The following is a 19,148-nucleotide window of genomic DNA, read 5'->3' as shown; positions in this document are numbered from 1 at the left end:
AGGTAGGACAAGCAGTAACCAGCTTAATCTGTAAGCCAAGCTCATTTAGGTTTGCTATTGAACAAGACATTCTAACTACAGGTATACATAAACACGGTAATAAGTTACAAGGGAGGCTGTGGAATCCCACTCATTGTAGGTTCTCAAAGACTAGCTAGCCATACAGGTATCAGAGCAGAGGTGGTCTAGATGACCTCTAAAGCTCCCTTTCAGTCCTGTATTTCTAAGGGTTGGTAATAGTCACTATATTTGTACTACAATTGCTAAAACAGTTTCAATGCAATTAAGGATGCTTGGAAATGGGGGTAAGAAAAAGATTTTTTATAATCTCTCTTCCTAGAAAAGTACCTTGGGGGGGAATGGCTAACTTAAGCTTGTACACTACACTGTATTTCATTTTAAGCCTGCATTGACAATTTTTGCCATGGAGAAAGACTTTGTAATCAACTACATAAATTCTACTTTTTTTTTTTTTTTTTAAACCAGTTATTTTATTCATTTACCACCGCTGCCGCAACCACCCACACTTGCTATTCAGTTTGGTAAATTAATCTGCCACTATAATTTCCTAAACCCAAAGCACAGAACAAAGACATGAAAAGGGAAGTTGTAGAATCCCAAGTTAATGAGAGGATCTCGAAGTTGAGATACCAGCCCTCTCACATTTTAAATTTCTTGTCATCGTTTACAAAGGCCAAATTAGGAAGATAATTTAACACTTCCTTGCTTCCTACAAGAATCATAGAACACTAGGACTGGAAGGGACCTCAGGAGGCCATCGAGTCCAGCCCCCTGCCCCAATGGCAGGACCAAATACTATCTAAACCATCCCTGATAGACATCTATCTAACCTGTTCTTAAATATCTCCAGTGATGGAGATTCCACAAGCTCCCTTGGCAATTTATTCCACTGTTTTACCACCCTGACAGTTAGGAATAAAGTTACCATTATCTGTGCTCTTTTAATCAAATATGTTCAAATATACTTCTTACCTAAATGAAGCATCTCTGGTAGTCCATCTTCAGATCCATCTTCAGAGCCTCCCTCTGTTCTCTCTACTACTCCATTTTCATGTAGGGTTACAATTAGGTCTGCACAACATGTCCGAGAAGTGGCTGAAGTCTCCGTATCAGTCCTTCTGTCTCTCTTATGTACTCTTGAATGAAGAACCAGCTGGTGGTATGTTCTAAAGGCTTTGCCACACTCTGAGCAGTGTGTTGGCTTCTCCTTGTTTTGTGACAGTTTGGCATCCATCTCCATAGAAGGCACTTCTCCACCGGGATGTTTCAGTTTGTCTTGGGACAGAGTACCACTTCCTGAACTACTTTTATTTACCTTTGACTTTCCAGTACTTTCAGTTTGACTAATCTGGCTACCTTTACTTGTATTCCAAAATTCACCAAGTTCTTCTTTATCAGATGATGAATCATCATTATCTGTACTGCCTTCTTGCCCTGGTTCTTTAATCTGCCCATGGCCAACAGCAACTTTGCCTTTGGTAGCAAGCTGCCATGCTTGATATGTATTGAATGGATCCAGTTCAGCTATCCATTTCACAGGTTTTTCGGATTTACTCTTTTCGGAAGTCACATTTGGTCTTAAGTTCAAAAACTGCAGAAACTCTTCCCTCTCAACCACTCCTCCTTTATTGGCTTCATCAGTGAGTTGAGGGCTGTCACCATTGCACGCTGACTCTTTGGTATGCACCTTACTGTGCTCAATTAAGTTCTCTTTATTGAGAAATAGGAAGCCACAAACCATGCAGATTTTGTAAGGTGACGCTATATTTTCAGTTACTTGCTCCTGTACCACCTCATTTATTGTTACTGGGCTTCCAGAACCTTGTTGAAGCTTATTTCTTGAACCAGGTTTACCAGTATGTGTTCTCATGTGATTTTTGAGGAACCAAGGCTCTTTAAATCTTCTTCCACATACATTACACCAGTATGTGAAAGAATCTTTATGCTTTTTCATGTGAGTCTCAACATCAAAAGCTTCATCAAATGTTTGCCCACAAACCTCACAGCTAAATTCTTCATTGTCGTGTTCATTATCATCTGGCAACGGCAAGTCTGTTCTCACTTGACATTTATCAAGGGGACTAAGATACTCTGCTTCAACACGTAGAACTGCTGGTTCACAAAGGGTTGGTCTGTGCTGAGTTAAGACATGCCTACCGAGTTCTTCGGGATGCTTAAAAGTCTGATCACAGAACATGCAATCCAAAGGAATACATCCCTCTGCTTGCATCAAGAACTTTTCTTGCACATTTTTGTAAGAAATTGTGTTGGTCCCTTTTATCAGCATAGAGGCATCATTATTCTCCATCTGTGCACCAACAGTACTTGCTATCCCATCCGGTCCTTCCATATATACTAAAAGGGGTTGAGTTGGCATATTTCCTGGGTTTTGTTCCCTATCATATATTTTAATGCTAAGTCTCAGTTCTTCTTGGGATGTTCCCTGGTCAGAATAAGGACACTTGTGAAGTTCTTTTCACATGCACATATGCTGGGCTAGAAAGATGGCTACTGAATGGAAGTTCTTACCACAAAATGTGGAAGGAGTTTGATTTTTATCTGTATTCATACACCATTAAAAAAGGATACCCATTTGCTTGTTCCGTGAAAGAATTGGATTCCTTGAACTACTTTTTCCTACTGTTTTAAGTTCATTAAGAAGAGTCTGTAGAAGTCACCAGTTGCACTTATTTCTCCCTTTTTAATATTTCAAATACTTCTCTTGGGCAGGATAGAGTCAAGAAGAAGCTTGGTAGAACAGAGAATTCCAGCACCTATAGAAACAGAACCACAGCTAGCTTTTAAAATTAACCAAACTAAAATGAAACCAGTAAGACTTTTTAAAGAAAAAATAAAGATCCCATCCCTCTCACACAAGTATTTTTTATACTGAAGAAGCTGTGTGCACTCATTCAGAATACAAGGTATGTTTCTAGTATGCCGTAAACCAGAGTTAGAGAAATACCCAGCTACATGTCTTTCTTGCCCTACTGGGAAAAAGCAGCATAAATCTTGAACAACAACATTTCCCCCTGCTAATTCCCAGCTACATTAAAAGATCATATCCCAAAATTTGGCCTATGAAAATGGAGAATTCTAAACTTTTCCAAGCTTAGACAGCTTGAAATTATATTCACATTACTGTCAGATAGTAAAATATCAATGTAAATTTCTGTACTAATAACCTCACTCATGCCAGTATTTAAATGTTATCACTCTGTTGCAAATGTTTTAAAGATTTAGATTGTATACAAAAAAAATGAATTCAGTATTAGTGTTTATGTGCATGAACTGCACAGATGCTTCTTTCTGAAATCCATTTTACATATTTACTTTTCATTACATACAAAAAACTGACTTGTACATGTAAATGCAAATACTTCTGAGTTAGAATTGCATAAAATAAGCAGTTTGTAGGTTTTTAATCCCATTTACTGGTTAAGTATTCAAATGTTGATGTGAACAGTTATACTTACTGTAGGTGTGTAAAAACTTAATTACATGCCAGATTAAATTGTCTTTTTTGGACATTCAAAAATAAAAATGATATAGCACATATGCAGTTCAGATGACTGATTTTTTAAAAAAAAAAAAAAAAAAAGGACGAAACAGGGACACCACCTATTTATTTTGAATTAACTGCTTTCATGAGATTTTCAAAATGTGTGGAGATCTGGACTTATTTATTGTGTGCCTTAAACCTTGAAGTTTCACAAATTATCATGATTTATCAAGAATTTTCCACAAGAGATTCAGGAATTACAACTTCAATTACTATGCTTCCAAAAAGTCAATTTATGCCTGGCATGTTACGCCTTGCACCATATCAGGTCTCATAACAGTATACTGAAAATAATTTTAGTTTACACTTCCAAAAGTTTGTTTTGATAAGGAAAGGTGATCAAGTTTAGTGATGGAGTTTGTAACACTCTCTCAATCCAGCCTAAACTCAACCTAGATTTTATCACTTCATGTTCTAGCATATGCTGTTTGTAACATTTACTGTGCCATCATTTATTCACACAAACAAACAAAAAAACCCTCATCTTTCATCAACAATGAGCCTTAACATACTCCTGTAGGTTATGCACTTTTATAAATTTTGAAAGATCAAGTGATTTGCCCAAGATGACTTCAGACTGAATTCAGGGGTTCCAATTTTCAATATATCACACCCCGAGGTAACACCTCCTCTCTGCACATGATCTCAGAATTCTTGTAACAACTAAGCAGGTTGAATCCACAACATATTCAACATTAAATTTCCCTTCTCTGAATGAACTTCAGCCATAAAGACTTCATTAATTCTGATACTGGTTAAAGTCAGGTCAACTAACAATAACTATATAGGCCAGCTTTGTTTTTAGAATGAAAACTTTTGGTGCTGTATGTAAAACTTCACCACTGAGCTATATTTCCACTTGTTTCTTTGTCCAGAGACTTACATAAATTTGAGCTATAGTTAGTTATAGTTGTAGTTAGTGATGGATACATGGCTTTGCCATGTAGTTTATCATTTTAATATAAGTATGTGTAAAGGAGCGTGCACAGGTATATTGTGATGAGAGGTGTTGGTTTCTGGGAATATCCCTTCGGAAGTGTCTGCTACAATGAGAAGCTGTGTGTGGTTTTGGGTAACTGTGCATTGTGTTGGATATATCTGTGGGGATAGCAAATGAGGGTATATTCTATGGTGAGGAGCAATTTTGTAGGATGCTTTTGATATTGTGTCGGTTACGTAAAGGATTCATGCAAAGAACAAATCATGTCAAACCATGACAGCCATCTTTGAGAAGAAAACAAGCCTTTTAGATGAAGTTGAAACAGTAGACGTATATCTAGGACTTTAGTAAAGCACTGGATACAGTCTTGTACGACTGTCTTATAAACTAGTAAATGCAACTTAGACAGGACTATTATCAGCTGGGTGAATAACTGGTTGGATAACTGTTCTCAGAGTATTGGCTGAACCTCTCTAGTCCAGCACCCTGGGGACCTGACCAATGCTGGATGAGAGAATTTGTGGACCCTGGGAAGTCCGTGTTGTCTAGCACATCACCACCACTTTCGCTGCTTACTGGGCTCTTAGAATATATTTAGGGCTACACTCTAATGGGGAGCAGTGCAGGCCGCAAGGAGCCATGGGCTGGTGCAATGGGGGCTGTACTACAGAGGGGGAATACAACACCCAAAGAGTCTGAAGGGATGGGGTGGGGGGAGAACACAGTGCAATGGGGGATTGCAGTGTAAATCACAGAACATCTGAGCAGGAAGTGCAGAGAAATTCAAGGTGTTGGAGAAACAATTGCTCTCCCATCACCTCTTAGACCCCTTCCCCTCCTCCAGTTTACACTGCACTCTTCCCCCCCGCCCCCGCCCCTTCTGTGGAACTGAAAGGAAATCTCCTTTCCAGACTTTAGGCAATAGCCACAGAAGCTGCGAGACCCTGATCTGGTGTCTCTCCTCATCACCCCTTCCCCTACTGGGGGCCATTCAGTCCTACCAGTACCCGCTGCCTCTATGCAGAGAAAAATGTTGGATTGTGATGTCTTCTAGGGCCCTCTGAAAGGGGGTGGAGGAAAGAGGAATCTCTAACCTCCATATGGGGAGAAAGGCTGCTCTTGGGATAGGGAAGGGATTTCATTGCGTTGTACCCACCCTGTATAACAGGTGAGAGGGAAATGCACAAAATCAGCCAAAGCAGCATTCAAATCTGATCTCAATAACTAAGCAAACCCTGTATAGTGCAAATGTTCCATCTTAAGTACAGTCTTAGCAATATAACATTAAGGGAATTCCACCAGCAAGCTGGGGGTGGATCAGTTTCTCTCAGTCCCAATCTTCATTCACTGAGTCTGTACAGCTCCCTTCCCTTCAGATACTGCTTCTTTAAATTAACTCTTGCTGTTGTTCCTTCCAGACACAAATCTTAAGTACATTCACTCATTCATGTTGGCAACTCATGACTTTCCTGTGTGGTAGATTATCCTTATTTTTAGAGAGGATGAAACTAACAGCAGAGAGTGCAGAGCTAGCCATAGAACATAGGTATCCTGACACCTGGCTTTGTATGTTCACTGCAAAACCATCTATTCCTTCTTCAAGATGTTTTGGCTTTTCTCCCCACTTTAAAAAAAAATCAAAGTGTTTTCTCTCTTTCTGCTTTCACTGATAGGTGTGTCTTTTCGCAAATGTTATGAAACGTTAATAAAATTTTAAAACAATAACATTCCTATTAGTATTAGATTCTCAGTTAAAATTATTTATTCCAACAAGACAAGAAAAATATACTTAAAACACAATCTATAATAAATTATGACTTATAGCTTTCAACACCACCAATGAAAAGGTGCTTCTATCAGTTTTTATTCGTATAGCCCTCAACAGGCTTTGAGTTTGACACGCATGAATCTTAGTAACTTCCTTTTTTCTTAATGGAAGCTGTCAAGTCAGAGCATTACTACTCCTCAGCACATCCTACCAGGGGCATATAGTATGCCCTACTTTACCTTACACTCCAATTATCTGAAATATTTATCTACCACCATGGCAATCATTGCAGTCAAGAGATGACTAAAAGTAACAGTTGTCCTGTTGAACCACATCTCACCTGTAGTTTTTAGATCATGAAATCTAGTTACTGTTAACACCTGATGGAAAAAATCAAAAAGTAGATCCCTCTAGTTAGACTGAATTAGATTCAAACTACCTAAAAGAGTCAAAGAAGTTCCTAAGTTAGCTTTAAAACAAGACAATTTCCTGGCTGATAGATGTCAGACCTCTTCCAACAGTCAAAAAATATCCTAAGAGTAAGGCACGCCTTTTATGTTTGGAAACAAGGAATGTATGAAGCCATATCAGACTATTTATTGCTGAATTAGTGATAAATTCAGATAAATAGCACCAGATTCCTAAGAAAATGGAGGAAATACTGTCCCAAAGAATCACTATGAAAGTTATTTAAGTATTAAATAAGCACACTTTTGAAATGCAAATTAAAACACTGTTTTACGCTAATCACTATCTAGAGCTGGCACATAGCTCACGGTCCATGGATATTCAAAACACTGTCCACCTAATTTATACATTTATTACTTTTTACTATTGTTAACTCTGCAGTGAGAGACTAAAGCAAAATGTATCCCACTTCAAACAAAACAAAAACAAAACCAAAGACAGTTTACCTTTTAGATAGTAGCTTGAGTTTGAACAGAACTGGCAGTTAGGAAAATATGTTTTTTACTACTAAACTGAATTAGTCAGCAAGGGAGAAACATGGAATATATGTTTACAAGTACATAATTTCAGATTAGACTACATCAATAGAACTATGGCCAAAAAAGGGCCACCAGCACAACTCGACATTCCTCAGGAGGAAAGCCCAGATGCCTAGCTCCACCAGTGGAAGCACCAAGAAAAAGAATTTATTAAAAAAATTTACCTCAGAAGTGGTAAAATCTGACTGTGGACAAGGCAGCTGGTAGTTTTGACATGTGTTCGCTGAGCATGGTAAATGGTAGGCTCACTCACTCCCCATCTGCTGTGACCTGTCACACACATGAAAATTACTCATTTTTGTCCAAAGTAGTATTTCACCACTTGTAAGGTAATGTGTAATTTTTTTTAAACAAAAAGTGCCTTTTTTACTAGTAAAGACTCAAAAATGCTGTTTCACTGCATTGTAGCTCTTCAGAATACTATGGACAGCAGTTAAACTGTCAAGAATCATCCGTTTAAACCTGGTGCTGCTTGGGACAACAAAGAAGGAGCTGCAGTTTAGGTCTGCATTGGATTGTCTCTTGACTGGAGTGTCAAAATGCAGAATAGTGAGTCTACAGTAGATGTGCTACATAAATAGATTTGCATCAATGAAACCACGCCACTGAAGATGCTCTCAACTGGCAGAAGAGAGCTTCCCTATATCAATACGAATTACTCAGCATTTGGGTCGCTGTAACGTGCAGCACAAGGGGTGGCTTTTTCACATCCGAGACAACGTACATTATGTTGACATATGCAGTAGTCAAAGACCTTCCCCTAAGAGAAGGATATAGTAGCTAACTTCTCTTCCCTATTCCTCCTTCCTCAATGCAGCCAGGAGGCAGTGGAGAAGTGATAATGACCCATAGCAGCAGAAGTCTCTGGAGTGGGAAACAGAAGCTCTTACATTTAATGGCTGGGTGAGAAGAGTTTGAAACATAAGTTCAAAGCTAATAAATATGTATTTTCCTGTCTTTGCAGCAGACTGACATAGGGAATCTGGGCTTCTTCACATTCTCATTAGTTTGTAAACCCTGGTCAGAGCTCAAATGCCTTACAGACTGATGCCCTCTTCTTCACCCTTCCACACCAGGAGATAAGAGGTGTTAAACAAAATTCTTGCAATAGTCAGTGAAAACAATTTTACTGCTGCTGCTTTTGGACAGAATTACTCTCACCTGAGGGCTGTTCCCAACCTGAACTTGACTGCTTCAAGAGTCCACCAGACCCTAAGTTTAGTAAACTTTAGGGCAAAAATTTCTGCATCTTAGTGGATGAAGTGACTAGCCAGAAAGATAGAAGTTGTAAACTGGCATAATTTTGCACAAGTTGAGCAATAGTGAATGCCAATGACCAATTCTTGATATTTTGGCTAAAATGATGCAAGTTAAGGAATTGTTTTTAATTAAAAAAATCATAAGTTTTGACTGACAACTTTCCCTTTTCTCAGATTTGAGCAGAATAAAGGATTTATAGCCTATGAAAAACTCTGCTTAAGCTTGATGTTGGTCCAATGAAAGGTAGTACCTCACCAACTGTGTGTCCACATATCCCAAAAAGGAGGTGGGGGGGGGGGGGGGGAAAAACAAAAAAAAAAAACAAAAAACACTTACCTCAAAAAACTTATGTAGTATAAACCAAAAGTTTAAGGGTGATTAGTACTAAAGAGGAAAAAGTGCACCCAACAGAGCCCAGATACACGTAACTACAACTCTGCTGAAGTCATGGGACATACTTGATCAGGCCAAGGCTCAATCTGGCCCTATATCTGTAACATCTCAGACACAGAAGTCACAGACAAGATGAAGTGGGTGTTACCCACAAAAAGCTCATGCCCTAATAAATGTGTTAGTAACTAAGGTGCCACAGGACTGCTTGTTCTTTGTAAATGTTTATCAGCATTTCACTTATAGTCCAAGGAATCATCCAGAAGATTTCGGAAAAGTTGATCATCCTCTCAAAAGGGGGAAAAAAATACACTAATCCAATATCTGGCACTTAATTCCAAGTTTGGCTTTTCATACTTTGGATCCCGATGACAAATCCACAGCCTGCTGTCTGCAGTAAAGCTCCAGATAAACAGAAATCAAACATGGATTTCCCAAGCCACACAAGAGTTAAAAAAATATCTTAAAGAAAAGATAATTCTATTGAAAATGCTTGATCTTGGAAACATTAAGAGCAGCACAAATCTTTAGAATGGTATACACTTACTGTATAAAAGGACAAAGGTCATAACCCAAGTAACAGTTAACCTGACAACAGCAGCATTGCTTAAGCAAATGGCATGAATTACTCACGAGATCAGTACATTTGTGTGTCTATTTAAAAACTGAATGAATAATTAAATTGAAAAAAGTTTTTTTAATGAGTATTAAAATAATCTGAACTTTATTTAAAATTGAGTATTGCAAATTTGCAGCCTTATAATGGAAATAGGCAGGTAACTTTTCATGGTAAAACACTCTTGCTCACACACACCAACCCATCTTTGTGTGATGAATTTGTTAATTTCCAGCACGTTCTTCTTACCTACATGAAAAGGTGCTTTACAAATATGCTCAAAGGTGCTCTTATTAACTCAATCAGTGTTCTTTTACATAAAAAGCTCTTTACAGATCAATATGTAGGATAAAGTCAACTAGCACTTGTGGAGGAAACAGAGGGTATTCAGTTCAGCTGCATAACAGATCACATCAAAAGGTGTTCTTTTTTCAACCTAAACATATAGCCCCTAATTAAAATGTTCACTCCTAAACACTATAGACGTAAGCTTCATGGACAGTTGAAAAATTGTCATCATTGGTCTTAAAACTAATCCTCCATCTTTATGAGAAAAAGTATTTAAAAGCCTGTTAATTACACTAACCCACTTTATAAGTGGTTCATGATTTTCTTTGATATGCAAGTACAATTAGTTTATTTTCTATTGTTAGATTGGTCGGTCTGACACCACTGGTTGCTGCACTAATACCAAATATGGATATGCGGAAGCAGAGGCCCAATCCACACCAGTTTTCGCCAATGTATGCATTATACAAGAGCTGATATTCAAATATATGAATATTTAAACACCAACAGCATGTCTGTCCTTATGGAAGAAAGTCATGAATATATACTGCAGAAATTAAGTAAATGTAAAAGTTTGTGAAAGATCTTTGCCATATATTGGAAAAAATTCTGGCCATATGAGAAATTCTAAGTAGAGGAAACCAAGATAAAAGCCTCAAATATGCTAAGACTACAATGGACATATTCAGGATGTGCTTTAAGCGTGCCACTGACATTGCTTCCAAATTTAGAGATAATATGGACATCACCTAGAGAGAGGAAAATGAATATGATATTGAAGAATGGATAAAGATGCCAAATTCATCAACATAACACCCAAAAGCCTGAGCACACCAGCAAAAAAAAAAAAAAAAAGAGGGAAAATAGTGGACACCCTATAAATGAGAGGGAGGATAAACGAATATTAGAAAAACTCTTAATACTGGTAAATAAAATTAACGAATCATATACTGTATTTTACATTAAGTCTGTGTACATCAAACACCATAAGTACAAGTCAGACATTTTCATCTTTAGAGCCATGTGCTCCAACTGGAAATGAACGACTGTTAAGGTCCTCTATCCAATTAGGGGTCTGTACTACAGAAACAAGAATTCAATCTCTGAAGGTATTCCAGATAGATTTCTGTGTAGAATTTCTTTTTAATGTTTTGAGAGAACAAAATTGCTGCATCTCTGTGGATGAAATAACTAGCCAGGAGGACTGAAGTTATAAACTGGCAATGCCAATGACCAATTCTTGGCATTTTAAATGATTTAAATGGTTGAAATGATGTAAATTAGGCTGTGTCTACACTAAGAAAAAAACTTCAAAATGACCACGGTAATGGCCATATCAAAGAATTATAATGAGGTGCTGAATTGAATATTCAGGGCCTCATTACCATTAGGATGCTTCTGGCCGCGGTGCTTCGAAAGCGCTGCTTTTGAACACACGTGGCTCGGCGCGCCTACATGGGGGTCCTTTTCAAGAAGATCCTGCACATTTCAAAATCCCCTTATTCCTCTCAGTTGAGGGGAATAAGGGGATTTCAAAATGCGCAGGGCCCTTTTGAAAAGGACGCCCATGTAGCCATGAGAATTTGAAAGCAGCGCTTTCGAAGCGCCTTTGCGGAAGCGTCCTAATGCTAATGAGGTGCTGAATATTCAATTCAGTGCCTCATTAGTATTCCATTTAAGAGTTTTGTCAGTGTAGACAAAGCCTTAAGGATTTATTTTTAAAAAGTCATAAATTTTGACTGCCAACTCTCCCTTTTCTCAGATTAGGGCAGAATAAGGAAGGATTTTAAGCATCCTGAGGAAGTGAACACATATACTAAGACTCATAAGAAACTGCAGTGCTGATTACTCTGTGTACAAGTCCTATGACATATATTTCACTGCTGCCATATGATGCAATTCCAAGAAATGTCCTGAATTTAAAACAATCTCAAGCCTCTCTTTTCAAAATAGCTATCATTTTCTCCATACAGAGAGGGCAGCCTTAGCCAAACAAGATAGTTTAACTCTGATTTCATACGGTGTATTATATTTAGTTTTCCTCATTTAATTTGGAGAAAGTCATCTTTACAAGAATGGAACAGGATGTTAGCCTCTTTCAGTGGCTAGAGCTAGTAAACTGCAGTACCTCAAATTCAGCTCAAAGCCTTACTACATTACTGAGAGACAACTGCATTCCAGCCAAGGGTATCCAAGAGCTACGGTACAACATCCCTTTAGAGTGTATAGTTGAAGAAGTCACAGGAATATTCAAAAAGTTACTCTCTGCCTTGAAAAGTTACTTTTTAACCTATGGAATAAGAGCTCCTTTGAGGGAACCAGCACTGGCAGACACTCATTTCCTCCCACTGCTGCCGATATGACTGCAACTCAGACCCCTTCCTCACAGAAGTTTGAGTAGAACAGACAGACCTTGCTTGCATGCTATGAAGCTTTAAGTGGGCATTATTTTTAATATACCACCTAAATTTGGACCTATGGGTCTCAAGCTTTTCCAAAATTGTGTGCTAGCTACACTGTTAAAAGTAAGTGCAAGGTCTAAGACAAACTTTCTCCCATACAGAAATCAGCCACAGGAAGAGAGAGTGAAGATGCTCAGAAAAATAAAAATGCTAGAAATATAGATGGATGTCACAGATCTAGTAGCATTATTTTTCTACGCAGGAAGAAGATCTTACAGCAGAAGCTTGCGGATTGTCCTTGCTGTACAGAGATATGGATCTGACAGTTTAGAACCCCTCATATTCAGAGACATCAGTTTACTAGTATCAAATTAGCATGTATATGCACTGAAAGAATAATAGCAGTTTTCAGTTTTATACTGTGAAGACAAACTTACAAGCTAAACTGCATCATCTACAATTCTCCAAGGATGAGATTTTAAAAAACAAAGGCCCCCAAAACATTAGGCTTTACAAGCATTAGATAGCAATTTGAGATTTACAGTTCTATTTTCTTAAGAAAAAAATGAATATCCCAGCAAATATTTAAAACCATAAGTCTTCATGTCCAGCTTCTACTCTTCTCCTTCTCCTCCCTCCAACATACCATATACTCAACATGAGATTGTGGTTTTGGAGTACACCTACTTTGCCAACATCTCCCACGCCACCACATCTCTAAATAAATACATAAAAATTAGCATAAACCAGGAATTTCCCCAACATCACTTTTAGGCAAACAACATGACTATACACAAAATAAAGGTTGGTACACACGAGCAATGATGATTCATCAGGTTTGCATATGCAGTTCATGTGATATCTAAACTGCACTTAAACATTTTTGAATATTAAGAGAGAGAGCCGTGCTAGTCTATATACTGTCAAAACAACAAAAGCAGTCAAGTAGCACTTTAAAGACTAATAAAATAATTTATTAGGTGAGCTTTCGTGGGACAGACCCACTTCTTCAGACCATAGCCATACCAGAACAGACTCAATATTTAAGCCTTCTGGTATGGCTATGGTCTGAAGAAGTGGGTCTGTCCCACGAAAGCTCACCTAATAAATTATTTTGTTAGTCTTTAAAGTGCTATTTGACTGCTTAAACATTTTTCTGCGTAATAAGGAGGATAGAATGCCCATTATGCATTAACAAACTCAGATACTTTTGGTTAAATAAAGTCTATTGTACTTAGGAGCTTCTAGGGTTTTTAAATAAGGGATGCAAATTAATAATTGACTGGATGACTATTTTCCTAAGTGTGACTTATCAAAATAGGATTTCCACAAATAGTTTACATATTATATGGGCAACTGCGTAATTTCCTCTTATGCTTTCTCTTGAAATATCCAGTTAAAGGCCATTTGGTAACTGAGCCTTTCTTCTGCAAAGATTTTAAACTCATTCAACTTAGTTAAGTTATATTTTTGCTGTTTCTCAGCTTCATTCATTCTTATTGGATTTGTCAGCTAACAGGTATGCTGCAACTAACTTACCAGCAGTTTAATTTCAAATCAAAAGGGCTCAATTTCTAGACTCACTAATAAATATATTGACAAGGAATAAAACATTATATGAATGCATATATTAGATCAGCAACTCTTCCTTTAATCAAGTCATGTGACCATAATGCAGGAAAAATGGATGGATGCAGTCTAACAGGTACTAAACTTGGTATGGGATTGTTTTAATCACAATGAAGTAAAGATTTAAATATTTCACCTCCTAAAAGTTTGTTTTGTAAAATAAACTTGTTTCCAAACTCTTCAAGAGTCACTTCCTTCTATGGACACCTACAAGAAATTACACAACTGAAATACAGGCTGAGAAGCAGTTGGGTTTAAAATATAACCATATTTTAGACTGTCAAAAAAAGACCTCACGTAGCACTTTAAAAGCTAACAAGACCCACTTCCATAGTTTGATTATATTATATTCCCTAAATTGTATCTTAAGTTTTAAGCTCTTAGAAAACCATGGTTCACGCCCCATGTGCTTGGTACTGTACAGACACAAGTGGATCCTAATCCCGCTAATGCAATACAAATAAAGAACTTCTGAATTTTTTAAAGGTAACTTCTATGGCAAAGTGTGGAAATGCTCAGGAGTTTATTTCAAGTACACAGCATGTTTGAGACAATCTGAAATAACAAATGCAATTATGTGACGCAGAAACATGCATTTTATTGGATTCCTGAAGTTCTAGTGAAGGTCTCAAAAATACAGACAGGGTGGAAAGCCTGGCTAATGGCACCCCTGTTGTGGCAGAAATATCCAATTTTTACTATATGTAAAACAACTGAACACGTAAGTATTAGAGAAGATGAAACAAGATAAATAATACTAGCAAATATCCTTGGTTATTTAATCATCCTGAAAGTAGCATGGAAGAGTGTCTGAGTTCAAACTCTTCTTCTAGATTCTCCTGAAGAAAGAAACTTTACGTCTAAGGTGTAGGAAGGGGAAAAAAAGCCGTTCATTCCACTCATTCTCAATAGTTTTTTAAATTATGGCATATTCTACACCTTGTATGGAAGTCTTGTACTAAGACACTATTTGCTGCATTAAAAAAAAATCACGACAGGAAGGAGTAGAATATTAAAAAGGTTAAATTTTACTTAATGTTCCCTGGGAGCTTCTTAATTACAAAACCTCAGATTCTTGAAACTCACCATTTACAGTAGTCCTCATTTTGGAAGTCAAGTAAAATCCAGTTTTCATTTAAACCACTGTCTTTGTCAAACATAAATAACTTTTTGTTCATGTAAAAAAACCAAGCAATTCATCTATCAGCACAACTCTAAATTCACATTACGGAATACAAAGAATGACTAGTCAAATATTTTGAAGATTAGAAAGAAGTGTTCAGAAAGTAATTATAGGTTTAAAGAAACCTAGAAGCCAAAATGAAGTAACATTTTGTCTGATGGTCTGATAAAGGTGCTGAAGTTTATTAGCTTCCTCTTTCCACTTGTCCTCACTCCCATCTTCACCCTCCCTTGCCTCTTTTCCACTACCAAAACAAAGGAAAGTCTCCAGATCTATCAAGTCCTGATCTAAACTTAGGAAGCCTAGAAGCTGTTATATATAAAGCCTTCTATAGTAGCCTTGTTTACAAGGAACAAATTTAGCCCACTTAATGTAAACAAACCCACAAAACAATTTATTTAGGAAAAAAAACTGTCTTCATTTGGACAAATAAGAAGGTAGGTCAAGAATATGCTTATTTATGTTAAGCCCATCCAGATTTTTTTAAGCACATATATTGTCCCTAAGAATACATTTAATAAAGGAAGTGAAAAAGCCCTCAGATGTGCAGTGAGCTTTAATGAATTATTTAAAAATAAGCTGATTACAGCATGGTAAAATTATTCTTCTAGGCCTTGCAGTCAGTTTTCAGTCTCACTGAAAATTCTGTATAAAACATCTACCTAAAATAAACAAGACTTCTCAGGAAGAATCATCAGCTGCCATTAAGGACACACCTTTGCGTTCTTACCACACAGTGAGCAAGTACAAACTAGTGGTGAATGTTTGCTACTTTTTGTCTGAAAAGTTAAGGAGATAAATTTAATATTTAACAGCAGATCTTTGATTTTTTTTTTAAAAAACAGCCAAAAATTAACATGAAAATAAAGAACTTAAGTACGAGATGTAGTGTTTAAATATTAATAGTTTATATCCAATATGTCATCTAAACAGCCTAACGTACTTGACTCCACACAATACGAAAAGGTAAAATGCCTTCCTGCTAAGAACACTAGTAGTGCTCCAGCACTGGAAGGCAGCTGTTGTACCCTGCCTTTTCTTTTGTTGTGCTTAATCTCATGTCAAGTCATTCAACCAACTCCAAAGTGATGAAGACATAACTGAATCAACCTTAACTTTAAAAGAAAAAGAATAATCAGATCTACTGTTCTTCAATACCAATATACACATCAATGACTCCAAAAGACATAACTTTCTCACCTCCACAAACTTCCCAAAGTGTTTATATATAAAAAAAAAAAAAAAAAAAAAAAAAAAAATCACAGATTTCAGCATGTGCAGAAGTTTGCCTGGCTGTGTATCAAAAATCAATCAATAGCCATGCTTCTGAAGTTATTGGCTATTCGTCCCCATAACTTAAAGCTTACAATAACCTGAAATATTACACAGTGATTTCAAGAAAAGGCCAAAAGATGTAATGCATTTCAAACATAAAATGTAGAGATTTTGCATTGTCTATAATACAGAAGAACCGTTAATACTAGATTAAGTCAGGCATTGATCCGTCAGGATCTAGCACTACTAAAGAAGATATTAAATATTGACTCATCGGTTCACAAATCTAGTGGGGGGGGACAGACTACTACTTTATTCTCCTCCCTTCCCTCCTTCTTTGCTTAAGAATGCAGTTTCCTGGTTGTTTGAAACTGCCCTTTCAAATTATGAGAAAAATGCTTAAATGTATCACAAATCAGAGCACTACTTTGATTCCCAAACCTAACTTAATAAAAGAGCTCTTAAAAGTAATAAAACATGGTGAGAAAGCATTTGCAAGCTATTGTCACAGTTTTGTGCTACTATACCTTTGCTCCAAGCCAACCCCCAACAATGTAAGCAATGGTCAGCAAGTCAATGCTTGCTATTCAATTTGTAGTCAGGCGTTTTATTCCTGTGTCTTCCAGATCACATCAGTCCTGCACGCAAGGCCCAATAAAATTTGAAGAATGATATCCCCTGTCATTGCATTTGAAACTATGTTATTTCCCCGTTCTCTCTCATACACACTTACAGAAACTTCCCTTTTCACATACTTCTTTCAGAAAACAATCTCACTACATCTACTTTAGTTCCCATTTCTATTTTCGCTTTGCACTAGATCTTCTAGTGCTGCCTCTCCGCAAACCCACTGAGCAGAAACTGATGTAGTTTTCAAGGTCATTTTGGAAATAAACAACTACCCATACCTTAAAAATAATAAAAAAGAACCTTCAAAACACACAAATCCTAAACTAAGCACTTTTCAAAAAAAAAAAAAAAAAAAAAATCAAGCGAGTTTCATAAGTAGATCAATAACTCAAACATTTGTTGGCCACCACTTCAACACTATTACAGTTCAATTCAAATGCTTACAAGAAGTCACACACCATATTTTATGGGATGGCTCTCTAGAGCACATGAACAGAAGAGCTTGTTTTGCCTTCAAAATTTCATAATGTGAAACAAACAAAAAAATCACACATACCCAGGAATAGAAATGTATATTTTTAAAAATCCAATACCTCCCAACAGATATTAAAAAACAGGAGTGAAATCAAATCTCCAAACACTTCAGGAATTGTATTGTCCTTGTTTGGAACCATCTTTTGTTGTTGTAGAAACCAGTTAGGGTTTATTTATCTACCTATCTATTTTTAAAACTTCCTATTTCCCCTAGTTTAAAGCAAAAGAAAAGAAACAATACCAAATATATGCTCAGGAGACGCTTGGACTTCACAGATCAGGCGGTAAAATGAAACAAAAAGAAACTGACAAGACTGATCAATAAACTTTTCATTACCAAATCTCTTCTCCGCCCCCTGATAAGCCACACACACTACAAACTAAACCCTTCTTCCAGGAACATCCCTGACTCACAAAGAAATGTTCTCTTCCCTCCTCCCCCCCCCATTAAAAAGGTCGACATTTTGAATATTTAAAACAAATACCTAGGTATATAATGGAAGTTTGAAGGACCTACTTACACTGGGGGAGGGTGCGATCCCAAGCAGCAGAGAGGGAAATTAGAGAGCACCAACTTTACAGTTGTGAGGGCAGAGACGACACAAGATATGTTTATTCTTCCTCTGCCTTTTCTTCTTGCTCCTCTCCCTCCCTCCAGGGGGAATCGGGGATGAAGCTCAGGAGGGAGGGTTCTTTACCTGCTGCTGCTGCTTTTCCATAGCTTAGTGGAGGATGAAACTGACACACAGAAGAGTTGGGGTTTGAACGAGGCGGGGGGGGGGGGGGTTGTGCTTTACTCCCACACACCTGACCCTCTTGTCGCCTCTCTTCAGGTGTGTGCGGGGGTGGGGGAAGAGAAGAGGGCTCTTTTCCCCTCCCCCGAACAGACCTACCTGCTCCTCCAGCTGGGGAGGGACCAATACCCCCACCCCAGCTCCAGAGGCAAAGAAGGCGCTAAGATAATACGGCGATGGGCCAGCCTACTGGGTTAAGATGCAGCACAGCCCCTTATTCCCCCGCGCCTGCCCCTTCTCACGAGGCGGTTAGCCCCCCCCCCATGAGGGAATTAACCGCTCCCCCACGGGGTTAGCCCCTCCTCACGGGGGGGGGGGGGGCTCTGGCTCCTCAAAGCAACTGAGCAGCACTGACCACTCTGGGGTGCCCTCAGCTGAACACCCGCCCTCACCTGGGAGTGAGCCGGCATCCTAGGAGGCGGGGGAAAGGGGCGAGCCGCCCCGCCGGTGCTGCTGAAAGGAGCCCAGACTCGGCTGCGCGAGCGCACTCGGGACACTGTTTGGAATAAATTACTCCCACTCTGTCCGCAGCTGTTGTGCTGTGCCCCCTCTCCTCCGAACCACGCCTCTTCTGCATATCCCCGCCCACTCGGCAGCACTGCTCCGCCCCTTCGTTAGCCGCCTTGCGAGCCTGCACCGGGGGGCGGAGCTAAGGGGCTGTGAGGGACGAGGGGAGGGGTCAAGCCTCAGGGAAAGGAAGGGAATGGGGGAGAAGAGGGAGGGAGCTGGGGAGATGGTAAAGCACGAGGGGGCGGAACATGGGCTAAAAGGAGGAGTGGGGGCAGCGTAGGGCCACAGTGGAGGACATGGAGGGGGTAAAAGGGAACAGAAGAGATGCAGGGGGCAGAA

General features: G+C 38.5%; 1 protein-coding gene across 4 annotated transcripts in view; it reads right to left on the bottom strand.

Annotated features, from left to right (window-relative positions):
• Positions 1-18,814, bottom strand: part of ZNF217 (zinc finger protein 217) — a 48,610-nt gene extending 29,796 nt beyond the window's left edge. For 2 of the 4 annotated variants that reach the window (XM_075011359.1, XM_075011362.1), the window contains exons 1-3: positions 18,692-18,782; positions 18,027-18,243; positions 994-2,795 (exon numbers count right to left, since the gene is read on the bottom strand). In XM_075011359.1, the coding sequence (XP_074867460.1) occupies positions 994-2,398 (1,405 nt within the window). In that variant the 5' untranslated portion in view covers positions 2,399-2,795; positions 18,027-18,243; positions 18,692-18,782. Of the gene's footprint in view, positions 1-993; positions 2,796-7,462; positions 7,569-18,026; positions 18,244-18,691 lie in introns of all 4 variants that reach the window. The other 2 variants (XM_075011360.1, XM_075011361.1) reach the window with 2 other exon arrangements.
• Between the last annotated feature and the right edge of the window lie 334 nt (positions 18,815-19,148).

Source organism: Carettochelys insculpta, chromosome 17 (genome assembly GCF_033958435.1).
Source record: "Carettochelys insculpta isolate YL-2023 chromosome 17, ASM3395843v1, whole genome shotgun sequence".
NCBI classification, from domain to species: domain Eukaryota; kingdom Metazoa; phylum Chordata; order Testudines; family Carettochelyidae; genus Carettochelys; species Carettochelys insculpta.
This window is presented reverse-complemented; position numbering and strand designations above follow the sequence as displayed.